This window comes from Rissa tridactyla, chromosome 13 (genome assembly GCF_028500815.1).
Source record: "Rissa tridactyla isolate bRisTri1 chromosome 13, bRisTri1.patW.cur.20221130, whole genome shotgun sequence".
In the NCBI taxonomy this organism is placed as follows: Eukaryota; Metazoa; Chordata; class Aves; order Charadriiformes; family Laridae; genus Rissa; species Rissa tridactyla.
In genome coordinates, this window is record NC_071478.1 from 573524 (window position 1) to 594359 (window position 20836).

The 20836-nt window shown below is 41.3% G+C and overlaps 1 protein-coding gene across 1 annotated transcript; it reads left to right on the plus strand.

Annotated features, from left to right (window-relative positions):
* The first annotated feature begins 1687 nt into the window (after positions 1-1687).
* UBE2L3 (ubiquitin conjugating enzyme E2 L3) lies at positions 1688-20197 on the plus strand. Its single transcript, XM_054219158.1, has 4 exons — positions 1688-1819; positions 10277-10372; positions 14454-14640; positions 18072-20197. The coding sequence occupies exons 1-4, from the start codon at positions 1793-1795 to the stop codon at positions 18224-18226; spliced, it is 465 nt and encodes a 154-aa protein (XP_054075133.1). The 5' UTR covers positions 1688-1792; the 3' UTR covers positions 18227-20197.
* The last annotated feature ends 639 nt before the right edge of the window (positions 20198-20836 follow it).

Genomic DNA, 20836 nt, shown 5'->3' on the forward strand with positions numbered 1-20836 from the left:
TTTCCATATTTGTAGGCATCTGGAAAATAAGTTATAAGAACTGTTCTTCCAAGTTACCATGGTATCAGATTTAGGTATTTCTAAATTTCAGAAGCACATAATCTAAAGTAGCCCTTATCTCAGATGTCAGCATTTTTAAATCTTTACCACCAGCATCCCATTGCAGCAGCACACGGCGAATCCTCAGAGTCTCTGCAGCTTCTGTTTCCACATAACGCGTACCTGCCTGGCACTGTGGAACTTCTCCAGCCGGTCGGCACACATGCTTGCCCCGCATCTCCGCTGCTTCACCAGCATGGTCTGCCTCTTTCATCCTGTTTCCTCTGACTCCGTTTTCCTTGAGCACAATGGATGCAATAATCATTAGATATTTAATAGAATAAATAATAATATAATAAGAATAAATAATAGAATAATATTAAACATCTTTGAAGATCATAATGTAATTATTTACAAACTACTTAAAAATACCCATATGAAGTAGGTGATTATTAAGTTGGTTCCTGTAGGTGCTGTATAGCTTACTTCATTAACAAATGTTAATTGAATTTTGGAGCAATAAGCACTATATTAATGCAAAATATTATCAAATAGTTGTTCAGGGGATAAATTTAAGATAGCATATTAGAATCCTGTGCTTCATAATTAACAACTTTTGTTGAGTTTTTATCAGGTTTTGAAAGCCTCTTGTAATAACTGCATTTCCTCTTTCAGGTTGTCTGGGTCTGTAAAGCTTATTTTGGAGCTTAGAACTTTTTCAGGTGACAACACTGGATTTCCCATAGAACAAGTGTTGGATCAAGTGAGGACATCAACTGACACGAGGGAGGGAGAAAGGGGAAATAAGGCCACGCATCGGCCGTGCGGATCCTGGAGCGATTCCTGAGTACACTCCTTCAATTAATGCTTTAGAGAACCGGTCAGGCGCCTGGATACAGATGTCTGGTGGCATTTCAGATGTTGTATAGTATAGTAACCTATGTCCCGTGCCACATCCCAAGCCTGTGTCTTGGGTACACCAGGGCACCCGGAATGGCGCTGGGCACCTGTGCTTCGACACCTGAACGGCTCCGATGATGGCTGCTAGAGGCCAGCTGGGGAAGATCAGAGCTGGAGCGCAGTTACCAGCAGAGCTCCTTTAAAGAGCTAAAAAGCACATGGCAAATTACAGTCTTGATTAATGCTGACAGCGACATTATCTCCTCTTCCACAGCTTTCTGTTCTCTGGCGATGGCGGCGGGCAGGAGGCCCGGGCCCATGGGCCTGGTTCACGGCGAGCAGACACCTCTCTGGGATCATGCTACCCTCTCGGGCTGTTTTGGGAAAAGAAGAAACAAATGTTGTGACGGGCTCTAAACTCAATGGGGGCTTATGTGATCCAACCTGTAACCGCAGGCTGTTGCCTCTTTCCCCGCAGGGAAGATGATACTGAATTTGGGGTGATGCACAGTAAATAAAATAATCCACACCAGCATTTTAAACCATTGGCCGACGATTAAAGAACACGCTCGGACAAAGGCAGGGCCGAGTGCTGGAGGAAGGCGAGCCCCGGCCCTCAGCGAGCGGGAGCCCGGGAGCGCTCTGCTCCGGGCGGCGTCTGCGCTGCAGGGCGGCCCTGAGGGGCCCGGCGGGACGCGGGGGGCCGGGCCGGGCCGATCACATCACCTTCCCCTCCGCTCAGCCCAGCTCGCCTCAGCCCGTCCCGCCCCCACCCGCCGCCCCAGGAAGCGCAGGGCTTTAGCGCCCTGCCCGCCGCCGCCATGCATTGTGGGGCGGCAGCAGCAGAGCCAAGATGGCGGCCAGCAGGAGGCTGATGAAGGTAACAGGCAGCGCCGCGCCGGGAAAGGCCGGCGGGCGGGCGGCGCTGGGCACCCTCCTCCCGCCCTGGGTCCCTCTGGGGGCAGGGGGTCGCCTCTCCGGCCGCGGCCCCGTGGAGCGGCCTCCTCCTCTCCCCTCGGTGGCTCCCCGGGCTGGAGCGACCGGAACGGCAGCAACCGGCACTTAGGCCGCGGCCGTGAGGGGCCTCGCTGCCTTCCCCGCCGCCGCCCGCGGCCCCGGCGGTGCTCCGCGGCCCTCAGCCGCCGCCCGGGGCTGGGCGGGGGCGCTCGGCCGTCGCCGCGGGCCGCCCCGTCCCCTGCCGTCCCCCTCCCTCGGGGGGCTCCTGCGGTGACTAAGCAAAGAGGAAGGGCCGGGGGGGAGGAGGCGCCGCTGCCGGGACGCCGGGGCCCCCGCCCGGGGCCGGGGCAGTCCCCAGGGTGCCGTGAGGGGCCGCCCGGCCACCGGCCGTGCCGCAGCCGCGGTCCTCGGGCCTGCCGGCGGGGGTCGGGAAGCGGCCTCGGCCCTGCGGGGCTCGCGCCCCCGGTGAGGAGCCGGCCTGGGGCGAACCCGTCTCGGTTTCGTTGTCTCGCAGAGGATCCTCTTCCGCGTATGAGTAAGACGTTTATCGCGCCGAAATGTGGACCTGGGTTCAGGAGTTTCCCCATTCACCGCAGACGGGGCGATGTTTTTGTCTTTGCTGTTTGCTCGGGAGCGCAGATGGTGCTTGTGGACGCAAACCCGGCCTCGGTGGGGCTCTGACCAAGAGCTCCGACGGTTTATTGTAAAATACTGCTCGGGACTATGTTTCTCGTCGTTTTGCTTGAGGAGTAGGATACTTAAGAAGAAAATGATAACCATTACCCCCAAAGCATACGAGTTCATTTTACTTATTGTATATAATTGCTAATTAACATTACAAACTGTGTGCAGTGGGGTTTGTCTAGGACATGCATGCATAGTGGCATAAAATTTAGTCATCTGTAAAATGCTATGGCAATACCCTATGGTATTTGCATGCAGAGTGCCTGTAACGTAAATCAATGAACTTTACAGGCGTGTCCTGTAAAATGTAGGGGAAAGACCCTGTAACTGTGAGGCCATGTTGTGACCCCATTACAAACCTATTCCTGTGGGGTGCACTAGGATTTCACAGGTATGTGGGCGATTCTGTTAAACTTAGTCTTTTAATATCGGATTTGCAGCTGGCTTCAAGGATGTGGACCCCTAATAGGGCTGGGATCTCACTAGGATGTGTAGACAGCAAGTTTTGAAGTTGTATTTCCTTAATTGTGCAGATACATAATTAACCATTATAAGTTGTTCATTTCTGAAGAAACCAATAGCTCAGCAGTGCTTTCGTAAGGCTGGTTTTGTTGTTTTAATTAAAAACTAAATGGTAAATACATTGTGTGCAGAGTCATTCGTATATATAAAATCAGTAGGCGTATACCTTTAATTGTCCCGATGAGATGGCATTCATTTTTTAATTTAATTTTTGATAGCTGTTATGTTTTGCTGCAGCTTTAGTGTCATAATCAATATGTCTGTTGCTTTATACCCAAATAAGGTTCCTCTTAGTTTCAGATAGTAAACAACAATTTAATGTTATCTTTTTGTAAGGCAGCTTTTCTGCCTGTTCTGCAGAAATCCATTAGTTGTTCAAAAGCACATCACTACTATCCTGGTAGGAAAAAAATATTTCTAATAACTTTTTCTTTTTACATTTAAAATGGAATGTAAAAATCTGAATGGCAAGAAAAATTGTTCTAATAGCTGCAGTGCCTCTTGCGTTTCAGCTCCCTGCCCCCACCAGTTCCACTACATGTTTACATTAGTACTTTAATCTTTCACCAAAATGCTGTGAAAATGTTACTTGCCAACATGACCTCCTCCTTTTCTAGAAATACAGTGTGGCAGTTGCTTTTGAAAGGGAGTGGTGTAGGGAGGAAGGAGGCATTGATAACTTCCCTCTTACATTTTTGCTTTCGTTTTTGTTGCCTGATGGTTGTGGGTTGTGCGTGTTTTATGCCAGTTCAAGAGCTGTGAGATGCTATATCACACAACTTGTACAGGCTATTAAATAAGCACCTGCCTTCATGCCTTTTGCAGAGTCGAGTCAGCCCAAGTGGCTTTGGGCTTTGCCATTCATGTCAGTAGCAGCAAAGTAGAGCTCTCGTACAGGTGATGTAATCTGGGTTGCAGCAGCATGATGTTTTGAAGGTCCAGACTCGCATGTGTACCAACCAAATATTGTTCCATGCTCACAGGTCCGCTTTAGAGTCTTTCACTGTTGAAGTTTTGCAATATAGAAGAGTCTGTGGTGCATCTTTCTTGGGGTTGTAGAATGATGAGTGATTATTACCAAAGGAAATAGAGTTTTTCAGTGTGTCCTTTATAACTAAAGGAAATAGAGTTTTCAGTTATGTTTAAAATAATTTAGGATAAGCATTAACTGTAGTTTCTTTGAGCTAAATATCAAGTTTGTCTTTGGTAAGTGAGAATAAACTTTGAACCTTTTATAGGTCACATAAAATAAAGCAGTTCTCATTTCCTTAAGGTCTTGCCAACATTCTGAAGTACTGCATTTTTTCTGAACGCGTGTCATACATCATAGTTATTCGTATTAATCACAGTGGCTCAGAGAGACTGGATGTAGTAGGTTCATAATAACACACTGTCTGCCCGTAGAAAACTGGGAGTAGGAGTATAGTTTTCATCTTCCAGGTGGAAACGGATGTCCTTTTCAGATTGTGGAAGCCATTTGTATCTTCAGTTTGCAAACCTCCTTGTGAAAGAATTATTACAAATTTTGCCCTTGCACTTGTACAGCTCAATTTTAAACATGAAGTCAAATTATAAGAATAATAAGATTGTCCTGTGATCTTAGGCTCTGCTTGAGCACATAATGTTTCCTAGGCCAAAGACCTTATTTATGGCCTATTTTTGCAGAGCTTTATACCATCAAATAGTCCAACTGAAATTTTCCCTACTGACTTACAAAAAATCAGTGGAGGCGTGCCCTTTCCAGGAGCACACCTAGGTTAGCAAAAACATGAAGTAAACATAGGTAATGAATAATACTCCAGCAACACCTGAGGTGGAGTTTTGATCCATGAGCCACCATTACACCTCTTCAAAGAGCCACAATTGTCAGATCTTGGCTCCTCATGAAATGTGAGAGGTGGGAATAAAGCAATCTTTATCAGGGATATGTTGTTGTGGACAATCTGTCAGGGTAAAAACGGTCAAATACGGGGTAATCATTTTAGGAAAGGATCTAAGGCTTCTCTTTTAAGGGAGCTACTTTGCTTACTGACTCTTTCTCATAGAAAGCAGATTGTCTCCAAAGGTGTACAACTGGGAACATAGATCTGCCAGAGACATGACAGAGATTTCAATGAAATCTTTTCCCAGTTGCCATCCACTAATGTAAAAGGAGCCATTTTCCAGGCGGCTGCATGGCACAGCCCTGTGTGGAGAGGCAGTGGGCAGTGGTGAAGGGAAGGCTGCTTGGGTGCTGGGCGGTCACACTCCTTCCTTGTGGTTTAGTAATGCGGGACCGAGCTGCGGTGGCGGGTTTGGGGGGCATTTGGGGGGGCCATCCTGGCCCCACGCAGAGCTGCTCCCTCTGCCCCGTGCTGCCTGATGGGCGGCTGCAAGGATGCACTTCTGTGTCCTGGTTAAATGTATCATTAGCATTAAAAATAGATTTAAAGAGTAAATAACACTCCGCGTATGAAATCAGGTACATAGGCGATTATTTTAATCCTACTGTTTTTACTCTGCTTCCATAATTACACAGTCAAACATTTATGCAACGGTTGAACTCCATGATAAAATACAAACACGAGGCCACAGCCAGGTACCTGCTGCAGGTGGTCTGCTGTCAGTGTGCGGTGGTCTTGCAAACACCATAGCCCTTGCAAATAAAGGGGCTTTAAATGCCTTTGATACTTGAAAAGCAGGTCTAAATTGATCCAAACACTGGTTCTCAGTGACAAAGGAAATGGGGTTTTGAGCAATGTGTGATTGTCCTTATGCAGAAGTGAGAATACTGATTCATTTTCCCTTTTTGAAACTGAGAATTGGCGAAAGGATTTTTAATCAAATGAAAATACTTTGCCAAAAAGTAGTATTACTCAGTAACTAAGACGTGTGAGAATACAGGGTTGCAACATTGCAGAGGAAACTTAATAACAGTTATTATAAGAATGGATTTTTTCTTTTAGTAGGTTTTGTGGGGGTTTTTTTGTAAAATTATATTTTATTTTAAGGGTTGGTAACACTTCTCTGTACTGTATGAGATTCAGAAAGTAAAACTGGTCAGTTCCTTATAGTGTTTAACTTTGTCACATGTTCAGAGAATGTTTTTATAAACACGTAAATTGTAAACGGTAGAGAATTGTGGTTTGGAGTTCTTTCAGTAGACTTTTGTTTTTGTTTGTGCATTTAATAGCGTTTTGGCCTTGATGCAGAACTTACTGAAGGCAGTATGAGCTCTTACACTTATTCCCATATTCTTGCATTGCACCCTTACAGGTGTTTGTCTTCACTGCATTTTCCTATCTGGCTTGTTTTTTTAGGGAAGTCCCAAAACTTGAAAGATGTATGGGCAAAACAGTTGCAGGGTTTGTAAGAGACTTAACTACATTTTAAGCTGATGCTACTTTCCTTTTTAACTTCAAGCATTTAATTTTTGCTTTGAACAGCACAAATGATTATACGATATTGAAAATCAGAATTTTAAATCCTTAATGACTATATATAGTGGTAGTATGTACTTTTATGACTACCTTCAGCATTATAGCTGAAGATCAGATACCACCTCTGAAACAATGTTTTCTCCATTTCATGTGCTGTGTCTAACGCTTTCTCTGAACATACCCCCATGACACGGACCACGTCTCAAGAGAGCCTGGTGAAATAAGGCATTTCTATTTTACAGATGGGGAAACCAATGCAGCAAGGCCACGTGCAAAGCTGATAACAGGGTGGGGAAGGAAGACTGATGGAAATTCTTGCTGCAGTCTTCTAACCTTTAGTTACACTCTGCCTGTGCTCCTGTAATTATGTTACTTGACAAAATTAAGGGGTGGAGGACAAGAAAAGGAATTAATCTATTTACTGTCTGCCTAGACTCTTAAGTATTATTTTGAAGTAAATATCTGGACTATATCCTTTTGCCTCATAAAGTAATTTTTGTCCCTTTGGAGTTGCTCAAGCAGATGTTAAATGCGGTATTGACTTTTAATCTGTCCTGTTTGAAAGTATTTAGTAGCTCATTCGCTATTTTAACAGTACATTTATACTGCAGTTGTGTCTACCTCTGTAGCTCCGAGGCAGTTAGATCTTCATTGTGGGTTCTGGCAGGTGCCAGGAAAAAAAAAACAAAACAGCCCCCCGCCCCCTTAAATTGTGAATGCTGAATCTCTTACCGCTCCTGACGTGACACACTAAAAGCCTGACTTGTGAGTATAGTATTACATTGTATTTGTGGGGATAGTAGTATGAAAAAAAGCTATTTGTAAATATGTCGAACATGGAATTGATTCATTTGGAAGGGCATATGAAGTCTTAAACACTTCTAGTATAAGAAAAGTAATTTCTCTTAGAAATTGGAATCTGTCTGAAGTGTGTAGTTCAGACAGGTCCTCTGCTAAGGTACGCTTGATTCTCCGTGACCTTTGCAGCCGTGCCTGTGTGTGAGGAAAATAATTGCCTGGTTTATCCCCATCTGTTTGCTTCTTCAGTTGTCGGTTACTACAGCAGGACGCAAGGCAGCAGAAGGAGAAGCACAGGATCTAGTCCTGATGCACTGCAGTAGTTTACCACTTTTTTGATTTTGATGGTGAATTGCCGCAAAGGCTTTGCGTACCAGTTTAAAGAGGAAGATGTCCTGCATCATTTTCTGTGAGTTCTTTAGTGTCTTCTAGGCTGTTAAATTCCCTCTCTTGTATGGTGGACTTGAGGGGAAAATCGGGAGCAATTTGCACATTTGTTTTAGACTTTTCTTTGCTTTCATACAAGGTTTTACAATTTTGTAATCATCTCTGTACTGGATTCTTGCATTTCTTAATTCAGCATCCAGTTTTTTAACCTGACTCTAACTATAAAGTGTAGGTGTTTAATTTTCCAGTAATGTGAAGCCATGCTTTTCTAATTTGTTTTATTAGCTTAATAACATACCTGAATTATAGAGTCATAGTCCTCCCTTTTTCTGTGTCTGGGCAGTTGTTCTCTGGGCCAGAAGCAGCGTAATGCTATCATTGCAACCTGTGATAAAAGCTTCCACCTGGAAGCTGTGCTCCTGCTGGGACGTTATGGGGGAGACTTCTGTTGTATGTATGTTTTTAATATGATAAGTAGAAAATTGTCTAAACCTGTTTTCCTTTCCTTGTTTTAGAGTGAAGGCGCTTGTGTTTATTCATGCTTAAGTACCTACTGGTTAACTGGCTTATTCTCTCCTGACGCTGGGTGCGCTCTGTCTGGTGTGGGATAGGATTGATCCCTGTGCCCGTGAGTGGTGGTTTGCCAGGACTGTGGGCTCGGGACGCTGCTCCGAGCGAGCGGCTGTGCCAGGCTGCTGTGGCCAGGCTCCCCAGCCCTGCCATGCGTGGGGCACTGAGCTGGCAGCCAGGGACTGAGGGGTTTGCAGTTTCAGTGGTCATAAAGGATCTCTTATAGCTGCGATAATAAAGGTTATTTTCTTTGGAATATTTTGGTTTGCTCTGTATCCCTATAAATGTGCTTCATGGGATTACTTTTGTGTGGGTTTTGTATGTTTTCCTGCTTTAACAAAATAAGATAATCCTCTTACCCATTTAAAAAGAAGAAAAAAAAAAAAAGCCCAAACTGTCTGCGATATTGCATAAATCTCACAGCAGTGGAATTTGTGGATTTATCCAAAGGTCTAGTCTAAATAGTTGGCTTTAGGGTCGTGAAGATTGTGTTGGGCGTCAATTCAATATCCAAGACTCCAAGGTTAAATTTCCGTATTCTGAATATGCTGTTGCTTTCATAGGAGCAGTGGGTGGGAATGTAAATGTTCATCTTCTGATGTGTGGCTGCCGTGATTTTTGTTTCATGTTCATTTGGAAATCTGCTTTTTCCTTTGGGTTTGCATTTTATCATGATGCTAAGTTTATGCAAGAGATTACTGCCTATGTTAAATCTCTGCCAGTCAGATGCAGAAAGGGTTGATCTAAGATGAACATAGAGCTATTTTGGGGGGGGGAGGGGGAACACACAAAACCAAAAACGAAACACATGGATAGCACAACGCTTGTACCAGGAAAACTGATCTTTTTTTGTTTTTCAGCGTATAGTGCTTTTGCTTTGTAGTTGGTGTTTTTATCATAATAATATGCAGTCTAGCTTTGCAAATAGGCTAGCACCCAGTGAAGACCCGTGTGCTGGCAGAGTGCACCACTGTTGCTGTATAAGCAACATTTCCCCTAACCTATGTAGACACGCAGGCATACGCTTCAGTTTTGAAAGCGCTGGGAAAGTTTTGTATTTCACTGTGGATGACTTTTGAACTTGAATTCAGTTAAATTCTCTTTAAAGATAAAACTGCTGAATTCAACAGCAAAGGGCTATAATTGTTGGGGGGAGGGGGAGAAGTGGAACCTTGAGGTGTTTCTTTTTAGGCCTAATTAAATACTCCAGGAAACAGTTTCTACACTAGGGCTTATACACCATTTTAAATCTAAAAAGGCCCAAATACCTGTTCTGGTGATAGCTGGATCACTAACTGATCAAAAATGAATGGTGATTGACTGGTGTAGAAAGGTACCTTGTTCAAGAGTTATACGGCTATAAAGAGAGGTATCTTAAAATATACTGTTAACTTTGAGCTACAAAACCGAGATAAAGTTGTGTCTTCAAGTAATTGGTATAAACAAGGCTAGTTTGGCTTAGATTGGTATTTTTCTGAGTTAGCATCAATTTAAGTTGGTCATGCAGGAATTTGTTTTCAGTTGAAATAATTGACCTGTTCAATGACTTTATCTCTGTCTAAAACTATTATGAGATGGTTCTTCCAAATCGCTATTTTCCTTCAGACAAGTTCTAAGATGCACTTTATTTCTGTGCTTCACAGAGTTTTCAGTCACCTGTTACCAAAGGCACTGATTTGCATTTGAGATATAAAAACATTTTTAACCGCACTTTTTCAATACTTCTACTTTATTGTGTCTGTAATGATGTTAATAACAAGGCATTTTTGTATTTTCCTGACATATAAAAAATAAGGGTTTTTTTAATACCTTGTCTCAGAGAATTTTCCTTCTCACAGGTGCAAAATTTTCTTTTATTATTTGTGTGGATTGCCACTGCTAAAACCTCAAGCTTCTTTAACGTAAAGAAAGCCTCTAAGTTGACCTCTAAGTATTTTGAAAAATAAATATGAGCATCTTCCTTAATGCTGCTATTAACTTACACTTTGCTTGCTTTTCAGGAGCTTGAAGAAATCCGCAAATGTGGAATGAAAAACTTCCGTAATATCCAGGTTGATGAAGCTAATTTATTGACCTGGCAAGGGCTTATTGTTCCTGTGAGTATAGACTACTCCTTATTCTGATGAGCTTTAAAATAAAACGAGGATCATTTCTATCTCATAAATCCACAACTTAGTCGTGCTGCTGGTGACCATTAGATAATTTTTGCACCCTGACAAGAATCTTCTTTATTACTATAAAACCTGACTTTCAGAGTTGTGAGTTTGTGCAGAAGCTAGTTGTTTGTAACTATATCGTAAGTTCATATAGATTATACTGCAGCATAATGGGTAGTGAAGTGTGGTCCTGGATTTAGTTCTTGTCTGTCTTCAGACATCTTGTGTGATCTTGGGAAAATAGTGTAATCTTCCTGTCTCATAGAATCATCATAGAATCTGCTAGGTTGGTGACCTTTAAAGGTCATCTAGTCCAACCCCCCTGCAGTAAGCAGGGACGTTTTCAACTAGATCTCGTTTTATCTGAGTGTCTTTTGTGTTTTCTTTTATCAAAGTCTGATAATGTTTGTCGATGTTTCTTATAACTAGTCTGAAGAAAAATCCATACGTAATTGACCGGTGTTCTAGACTGTTGTGATCGATACCTGCCTGGATGCTTCATAACCGTGGGCCCGGTCCAATGCCTGGCTGCAGCTGGCGAGGGCTGTGGGCTCCGCGGTGGCACTGGGTTACTTGGCAGGGGTGTCGGAAGGGGAAGCAAATGAAGTTTGTAGTTTGTTACTTTAAGCTTAAAGTATAAAATCTACATCATCACAGGAAAAAAAAACAGAGGTATGGAATACTTCGTTTACTCCTTAATAGATCTTATTTTTTTAATTGACTAGATTTATTTCTAGCATAAAATTAAGTATTGGAAAAAGTTTGCAAGGAAAATGTTTGGATTTTCAGAAATGAGCTCTCTAAAAGAAACTTCTGGCATTAATTAATGCCAAAATAAAACTCCCAAGCTTCAATTTTTTAAAAGCACTACAGTCTTTTAAGAGAATGTTTAATAGAAGTAGATAACCACTGTATTAGTCAAACAGGGAGGGATTTGTTATGAAAGGGAAAGCAGGAAATGGAGTGTCTTGAATTCCTTGGTTGAAGTCACTTGGATTTTCACCTCCTTTATTTTCCACTGCTGTGACCTGCGCTCCCTTCATTACATGAGCTTCTTTTAAGCCTGCAGCAGTAGAGGCTGTGCCACTAGGGCATCAGTTCTGCTTGTCCTTGGGTGCTACCTAGAAGGTCCCCTGACCAGCGTAAATCTGTCCTTTTATCCTACAACTTTGAAACATCTCTTCAGCAGTGCCTCCGCTGTGGGAGCAGGAGGCCATTCCCAAATTCAGATCCCACAGGCTGAGATCATGGCTAGGCCTTTGCATTTTAGATACTGTACAATACATTTAGTTTACTGTTTACTGATATTCCTGCAAGTAATTCCTCTGAGTGGTTAAGGCTGCTTTTGCAAATAAAGCAAGCAGGATTTGACGTTAAAATTTGACAAAGCTGAGAAACAATACGCTTTCAGTGTTTCAGTCACTCTGATCTTTGTGGTTTGTGTGTAACAGTTTATTGCTTTGATAATACTTTGAAGCAGTATACAGTTGGTAAATACGACTAATAAAGCAAAACACCAAAATACTTGTTTATTCCTGTTAAAATTAGCAACATATTGCGTTCAGTATCTATTTTTAAGAGTTTCTGTTCAACAGAGTATGAGCTTAATGTTTGTTTTGCAAAGGTTCACAACATCACAAGTGTTTAAACATTGATGCAGTGAACTGTGCTTTATACCTGCCTTTTGGGTTATAATATGCCCGGTTACAAGGGAAATAGCCTTAAATTCACTGGTGGTATAGTTAAGAGGGAATTTTGTTATGAAATTATACTTCCTATGGTAATTAATAGTGTTGTGTTGTTCAAAGAGTAGTATAATTTATTATTTTGAGGATACTCTGTAGAAGATGCTATAGTCTGAGCATAATGTTTTTAGCTGTTGCAGTGCCGGAGATGACGGCTTAAAAATGTGATATACAAGCTGGTTGCAAGTTTAATGTTTTTGCTGAGTTTTTGCTTTTGAAGTTTTACACGTCATTTCCATTCTAGAAAGCGTCCTTGCTTAGGGTTTAAAGCCATATTAATTGTACTTTAGTAGGACTAACCAGGTACTTATTATTAAACTCTACAACGAGGCATTATTTTGGTCAGCATCTTAATAAAGGTGTAAAAGATACAAAGGTTAATATTTTTAGCAGTTTTCATACAGAATTACTGTGAAAGATACTGCTTTAAGAGGTTTTGTTGTATGTAACATATTTTGTTCTTTGGAACAATTGTCAGTTTTTAAGGGTGTTTGCTCAATTGAGAAGCAAATTGAAGACTGCTTGTCGACTTCTTTTCTCCTGTTCTAAATTGTAGAATAAGGTAGTTTATGTACTGTGTGTTGAAAAGGTACAGTATTTGTTTGATTTCAACATCAAAATGAGACTATCTACCCCAGGCTCCTTGTTTCTGTAAGAGGTAACGTTGGTGAACAATTAATTTCATTTCACTTAATCAAAACCGCTTGCTTTGGACAAACTTGCAGAGCTTTTGAATGAGAGTTGTATTTGTTGCTTGTGTTTCAGTATTTATCATTCTGCTTCTCTCCCTTGCCAGTGTAAAAAAAAATATAACAAATGATTGGAAACTAATTGCTTGAATATTCTGTGGTTTATCTATTTAAAACATGAGCAACCCTTTACATACATTTTTCGTTCAATTTGTTGGTGAAATATAGTGAGGAACTGTTCTGACTGAGAGTCAAACAGAAAATGGACATTTTTAAGCCAGGTCAATTCCCGTATCAGTTCACTGAACATCCTCACAAATTACAGCAGGTGATGGAGGCAAGAACAAGTGAGCCATGGGGGGAGAGGGCACTAACGGCTTAAGGTGTCACCGCCACCGAAAGTTATTTGTTAAACTTCCAAAGCTTTTAGGATTGCTTGGATAAAAACTGATTTTAAAGCCACTGTAGTTACCTTTTCCCTTGACTGCAGAAACTGTGCTGTATTTCTTAGAAACACATAACCAGACTTCTCCATATGGATGAAACTAAAATTAAATGTTTTCCGTCAAATAATATTTTAATAGAACGCTCCCCACCCCCAAATATCGGGAAACCTTTTTTAACTTCTGGAGTGGATTTGATTGCAGGGAATGGTCTGGTTGCTAATGAAGAATGTGTGTGATTATACTTTACACCAACTGGAAACTCTCATCCTTTGATTCTTGTTCCCAGAGTGTTTGGAAAGGTTTCATGCCATAGTTACTGTTTTCAGTGCAGAATGGTATTTTCTTAAGCTTTAAATGTAACAATGGTTTATTTTTCTTCTGCTTTTCTTCTGCAGTTAGTATTTGAAGCAGTATCAATAGTCTATCGGGTTTTCTAAATGAGATTCTGGGCGTTGTTTTTTCTGTTTCAGCATGAAGAACTACTTTACTTACTTCACGGTTCTCATTATGCTCCTTCAGAAATGATCTGATAAGAGTGGGTGCTAAAACTGCATACAAATTCAGAATGTTCTCATCAGATGCAGTGGATATCTATCTTTAGTACCAATGAATGCTCAGAAGATTTTTGTGTAGTCAGCACAAAAATGTTTTTGGAACGTATAGGGAAATCTGACAAATGAAATTGCTTTGCTGCTTATACCACCATGTTGTGAGGCATGTAAAATGACTGGGTTTAGAGAAACCAATTTTCCTTGTCAGGCTTCCTGTTTGTATCTCAGAAAGGGTTTACAATGTTTTTTGAAATACAAAGTTGAGAATAAAACTACTTACTAGATAGGACCTTGAGTCTGGAGTAAATGGGATTGGATGCTTTCTTACCAGTAGATGTGCCAGCCAACTGCAGAACAACGATAATCTGCTTTTTCCAGGGTGACTACAAATGTTGTAGGTAGAGGTTGTGTTGCCTCTCTCTTACCAAATATGTTTTGATGTTTCCTGATGCATAGACATGGCAGTATGTGTCGTAAAAAAGTGCCTTTAAAAGAGGTCATTTTGATAGATCAAAGTCTGGAGCGTGCTTTTTCTTAATTGCCTCCATTAGAATATGCCAGGTTCTTGACATTCTTCCTTCTTGTTGCAGGACAATCCTCCATACGATAAAGGAGCCTTCAGAATCGAAATCAACTTCCCAGCAGAATATCCATTCAAACCTCCTAAGATTACATTTAAAACAAAGATCTATCACCCTAACATCGATGAAAAGGGGCAGGTTTGTCTGCCAGTAATTAGTGCTGAAAACTGGAAGCCAGCAACCAAAACTGACCAAGGTAGGACTCCGTGTGGAGAAAGAACTTGGTGCCAAGAAACTTCGTATTGTGTTTAAATTTAAAGCTAATAGCATTTCAGCTGGACATTGCTCTTACGGTATACTTGTTGTGAGGTTTGTGTCGTGAATCATGTGTTGTGAGCACAGTGTGCAACTCTTTTGGAATCTCATTTTGTTAATGGAATGTCAGGTAGTGACACTGATGTGTGGCATTTCCACCTCCAGGAAACCACAAAACTCTTTGTGATTGAAGAGTTTGTTTAAGGTAGTGTCCTCGGCATACTTAAAAATTCCGGTGGTAGTTTGTGTGGGGGTTATTTTGTGCTTCTTTTTAAACGGCGACTTTATAATCCAGAGATGTTCAGTACGTTCCTGGCTGTTCGAAAGAAAGGGTCTAAAACCTCAAGGCTTTGTATATTTTATAATCTCTGCCATGTGGTTCAGTGATTTGAACATACAGTTTGAAGTATCTAGGGAGTCATAAACAAAACCTGAAATCATAACACAAAGTAACTCTCAGTTCTTAAAAGATTACTACTGTGATGCTTGGTGTGTAGAGTGTCTTTGGATAAGAATTTAAATATTTTAAGGAAAAACAGTTTCATCAGGTTCTGTGGCAGGCTGAGTGTGTAATCTGAGTAGGTTTTTTCTGTTGTTGCTTCCATTAGTTGTTGGGGCGAGAATTTCATGTTTTCTGGCAGGTAGTGATTAGTTTCATATTAAGCACTTATTGTACATATAGAAAAAGCAAACATCCTTACAAAAACTACGTAATTGTTAATAATATTAATTCAAATGAGTAGCAGTTCAGTCCAGTGCAAGAGCTTCAGTGACACTAAAGCGTCTTGCTCTGTAGGAGAAAGTATTTCATTCTTCCAGACTCCTCTTTAAGGTTGTTTTCACTTGGACTGTGTTCCTCACCATAAACAACGCTGTACTTCAGATTTCTTTTTTCTGTGTGCTTCTGTATGCTAATAAAACTACTTAGAGTTTGCATGATCTTGCCCCAAAGACAAAATAGGAAAATTCCTGTAGTTCTTTCTGAAAAGATCAAGCAGTTGAATGTTGGGGAGAGCAGAGATGGCAGTAAAAACAACCTGTTAAACGGAAATAGGTCAGTGAAGTTCTTGTGATCTGTCATTGTTTTATCCCAAATTATACAGGACAGAGAACCTTGAGAGACATGAAATGGAAGCAGTGTGTAGAAGGTTTCTGTTAGCACCTTAGCTGTTGTCCTCATCTTCTGAGCCTTCTCTAGTTAAGTAAAGGAACAATATGTCTTTACCTAGCTTGGAATGTAAGTTGGTGTTAGTTGGAACTATTAAAGCAACCATTTGCGTGCAGCAAATAGTGTCTCCCTGAGAAGTGGCGATTCCCTTTTCATCTGAGAGAGTGAATAAAAATTTTGCTAAAATCAGAATTTGGAGCAAATCCTGGGTAACAAAATATTGTAAAATTCTCAATTTCTGCTGTTTTGTGGTCTATCATTTGTTTTCTAACTCTTTCTTCAAGAAACCGTTTTAGTGTCAACATCTGTTGTTACTACATCAGTGTATGAACATGCAACAATGCTATTGCAGCCCTGCTTCGGTGTCTGTTCCTTTTCCTCCAGAACTCTTCTGCACTGAAAAGTGAACTTCAGTCTGTTTGCTGCTTGGGTCTTTCTCAAGGAAATAATGCAACGTTATTAGTACCGCATCAGAGCGATTGGTTTTGGTCAGGTGTCAAGAAAGTGGAGAGCTAGGTTCATCATAAATCATTAACTCACCTTTCGTGTACTAAAGGTGCATCTTACTGGTGTACTTTTCATTAACTTATGCTTAATATTAAAACAGACTGCTGTGACAGTATAGTTTTAAAATGCTGTGGATATTGAGGCAACTCCTGTTATGGCAATCCTAGTTTTTTCTGGCTTGTGTGTTAAATAACTTTAATAATGCTTTCTCTGCAGTGTTTTAGTGTGTTTTACTGAGTGAAGAGGGTTTGTCACGTGGTATTGATGCTAGTTTGATAAGTAGTCATTAATATGATGACAGTTGTCATAAGTCCAGGACTGGTGAGTCAGGTAAGCTAATATCAGTTCTACATTCCTTAAATAGTTTGTTTGCAGTTTAAACTGATTTGTGGTAAGAAACGTTCCTGTTTAGCAATGTAGCTCAGTCTCTGGATTTTGAGTATTTGTTTTGAGATATATCCCCCATCCCTGTCAGGTCAGGGCGGAAAAGAGTATGAGCATGAAAAGACTGATGCTCTGAAAGAAGCCACTCTGGTATGCTAGCATCAGCTGGATTGAGAAGTGTTGTAAGAACTTCCATTGCAAAACTGGGGAGAATCCAGCTAAACTGCAAAGTAGCAGCGTCGGAGCAAAGGATCGACTCCGCTTTTTCACACAACACGTCACTGGGTTGAGGAGCTTCCTGCTGCTGGATGCTGCAGGGGCCGGCAGCCCTGCGAGTCCGCCATGAACTTCACAGAGTTCTGTTATACTTGCTTTAAAAACTCTCGGAGTGCTGCTTTGTATTACTCTGGGTAGCCCAAACTTACCTCAAATGGGATATTATTAATATTGGCATACAGCAAAATGCTTTTTCTGTGTGCCCGCGTTCTGCAGACCTGCCTAATTACGCATACACCTTTAGTGCATGGACAGGAGAACTCCCGATGGTTGTGACCTGTCTAGCGTTAAATGGTTGTGAGAATGTATACGAGGAGAGTGTGGCAATAAATGTCATTGTCGTGGGTGAGGTTCACTGCGTAAATGTCGCGTACAGTTCCAGTTATTTTAAGAATGACATTTCCTTTGAAAGTGATAGGGGAACGTTGATGAAATGGCCGTAAACAGCGGGGTGAAAAGCATCTTGCCATTCTTACCCACTTGTTCGCCCCGTCTGTATCTACTAGTGGGTGTATTTGGCAGTTTAGAATAAAGGAAGAGTTGTCTGCTGCTTACAGGGGAGGTAAGAGTCACAGAAAAATAAAGCTGAAGCAAAAGGGTTTCCAAAACCAGGCCCAGCTACAACTGCAGCATTGTGACAGGTGCGAGGAAACAACGCTTCATGATGGAAATTCCATCTTTACCCAGTCCCTGTTGGATGAACCTCTCCATGAAAGTTCGTTTCTTTCTTAGCTGTAGGAGAGTATTTCAGATAGGATGCCAGTTACATGGAAAATAATTTGTAGTGCATTTTGGTCTCTATTCAAGTTGATTTTGTTTACAAATACGATTTTCTGGTGTTCATTCATGGTCATTGAACTAAAACTTGGCATATTGCTATAGCTTATTCACGCTCTGCTTTTGAAAAGACACTAGATTTATGGGGATGTATTTAAATGCAGTTAAAGCTCTTTTCTTACTGGGGAATTTTGCTTACGCTTTGATTTTTAAAAGTTAACCATCTTAGTCTCTGACGGTATTTATACTTCTTTTGACAGTAATCCAGTCCCTCATAGCACTGGTGAATGATCCACAGCCCGAGCATCCCCTCCGGGCTGACCTAGCTGAAGAATACTCTAAGGACCGTAAAAAATTCTGTAAGAACGCTGAAGAGTTTACAAAGAAATATGGTGAAAAGCGACCAGTGGACTAAAATCTGACACAATTGATGTCAGCAACGTATGACAGAAGATCGGAGCAGTGCATTTGAGACACCCCGTAAAGCAGGACTCTATGGAAAATTGACAAGTGCCACCTTTTGGTGTTAACTTGTGGCTGTTACTAACTTTCTACAGTTTTCTTAATCAAAAGTGGGCTAGGTAACCTGTAAAGAAAGGATTAAAATTTAAGATGTTCTAGTTCTGCTTTCTTTGTTTAAAAATCACTGCTTCAATATACTTTAAAGTATGCTGTTTTCTTTTTCTTGTCAGAAATTATCAAAAATATCTTAGACTTATATTCTGCCCTTAAATTTAAAAGGTTGTGGCTGTCATTTCTTATTTTTTCCTCGCAGTTCCCACTATTTTAAGATCATTTAATTCTTCATTGAATTTTATCCACCTCCCCAAACCGATGTCTTGGGAAAAATATCCCAGTTCTGGCAGAAAATGATTGAGTGTTTGGCAGTTTTGTTTACTTTTCTTCTTAAATGTTGCACTGTGCTTTGTGGGACTCTTGCAAGTTCCCCTTAACTTCAGTTTGTAACATAATAACCAACAAACAAACAAACCCCACAAAAAAACAATCAGAAATAATGTCCAGGTCTTATGTAAATCTGGCTGATGTTACCACAAAATGTTTATTAAACGGGGAAACCCAAGTTTTTGTGTGCGTCATTGAGTTAAAGTATGGCTTATGTCCTGCTTCTGGAAAACTTTTGAAAAAAATTCTGTAGCCAACGAGTAGTGGAGTGGGATTACAAACTTCTGTCACTTCTATTCCTAACACCTGTGCAGAGGAGCCAGGGGAGTGTGCACAGAACAACATTGCAACCAGTTTAGAAGAGTTTCGGAAATTGGGGACCAAGAGGTACCAAAGTGATAAAAAGGTTTTCGAGTTAAAAATCGATATTTTGGAAACGTTAATTTTGAATTCAAGTACTAAATCTGACAGCACTGCTAGTCATCCTAGAACGTTTTTTCATCCAAAGGCATATGAAACATCTGTGTTCTATGGGGTGGCACTCGTGCCACTTCCCTGCCCAGTTGCTGTACAGTTCTTACCGAAAATGGTATAAAAGGATTAAGCAATAACCTGTAACAGAGTCTGCTTCGCTACTGCTGGTCCTGTGTTTTACAGCCGCGCCGGCTGGAAGATGTAATGAGCACTTCTGTCCTCCTCACTTCTCCAGGCAGAGCTGTTTCCCCGTGGCTCCAGGGCAACCCACGCCTGCTGAGGGAAGCCCTTTGCTGAGAATTGAGCATCCTGTAACGTGTCTCCTGCTTTTCTCCTGCCTGCCTGTCTTTTTTTCCCCCCACTCTGAAGTGCGATGGTAGCTCCACAGTCAAACTGCCATTCAGTCAAACTGCCGCCTCCTCCCCGCCTGTCCAGCCTGGGTATGCTTTTGAGCAAACAGATCTATCTCCAGAAATCCGCAGCTACCTGGGAGCACATATCGTTTTGATGTGCAGGAAGTTGAGTTAGGAAATCCCTCATCCCCAGGTGGTTACCTGTACTCCTAAATTCAGTTTTAATACAGCCTCTGCCTTTGCAACCTTTCAGAACTAGTGTGTCAAGCGGTAGCTCTCTTTTGGTTTTAATGTCTTGTATATTTGCTATTTCTTCATTCATCCCTCTAATCCGGCTTTCATTTCTGATTTAGTGTAAACAATGACAGCCCAGTACCTCACCTCTGTTGAAAGTAATTTTTTTTATAAGTTAGGGAGCTAAGAAATTTTGTTTTAAGTGTTCTTAGACAGATTCTTTGGCAGGTAAATAAAGTTAAACCACATTCACCTTATTTACGGAAACTTGCATTTCCTAAGTGTTTTCAGGCTTGTGAGAGCACTATCTATTACCAAATTTTCACAACTTTGTGTCTTCATTTGCAGAAAGTTGGTACTGATTTTGTTTCATTCACGCTCACTCAGATTCATAATAAACTAATGCCAAATTATCTGTCAAACTGAAGTGTGTGTAACTTCTGCATCACATGAGTCACTGTACCTTTTGATCATGTCTGTTGGCACGGAAACTTGCCGTTCTCTAAATTTTCATTTAAAACAAAACTGTAGCACTAGTTTGCTGCCCTTGTTCCTACTAAACAGTATACTTTCTGGTTGTAAGCCTCTCAGGTCAAAGACTGCGTTTATCTGAATCGGATGCTGTGGGAAGGGAACTGAAGGGCTGTGTAATTCAAGGAACTCCAGTCGATGCACGCAGGCTCCAGCGGCGCTGTACCAGCCATTCCCATTCCATCTGCAAAGGTCACGCAGAAGACAGATATTGCTATCAGTTCTCCTTGTGTGTTCTTCATAGTTCAGTTTCTAAACTACGAGATGTGTAACCTAAGTGATGGCGTTTGTCTGCAGGCAGCCCTCTGAAAAAAGCTAGAGATCAAATACTGTACTGTATGGTTGAAGTCTGAGGAGAAGGAAAAAAAATCAAATACGAAGTCCTATGTTAACTCAGGAAATCCAGCTCTTGTTCTCTCTGGTTCCCTAAGCCATGCTGAATTCTAAGCGTGCAGTTTAATATCCAAAATAAAAACAACCTACGGGTGAAACTACACCCAGGAGTACTGGTATAGGCTTTCTGCAATTCC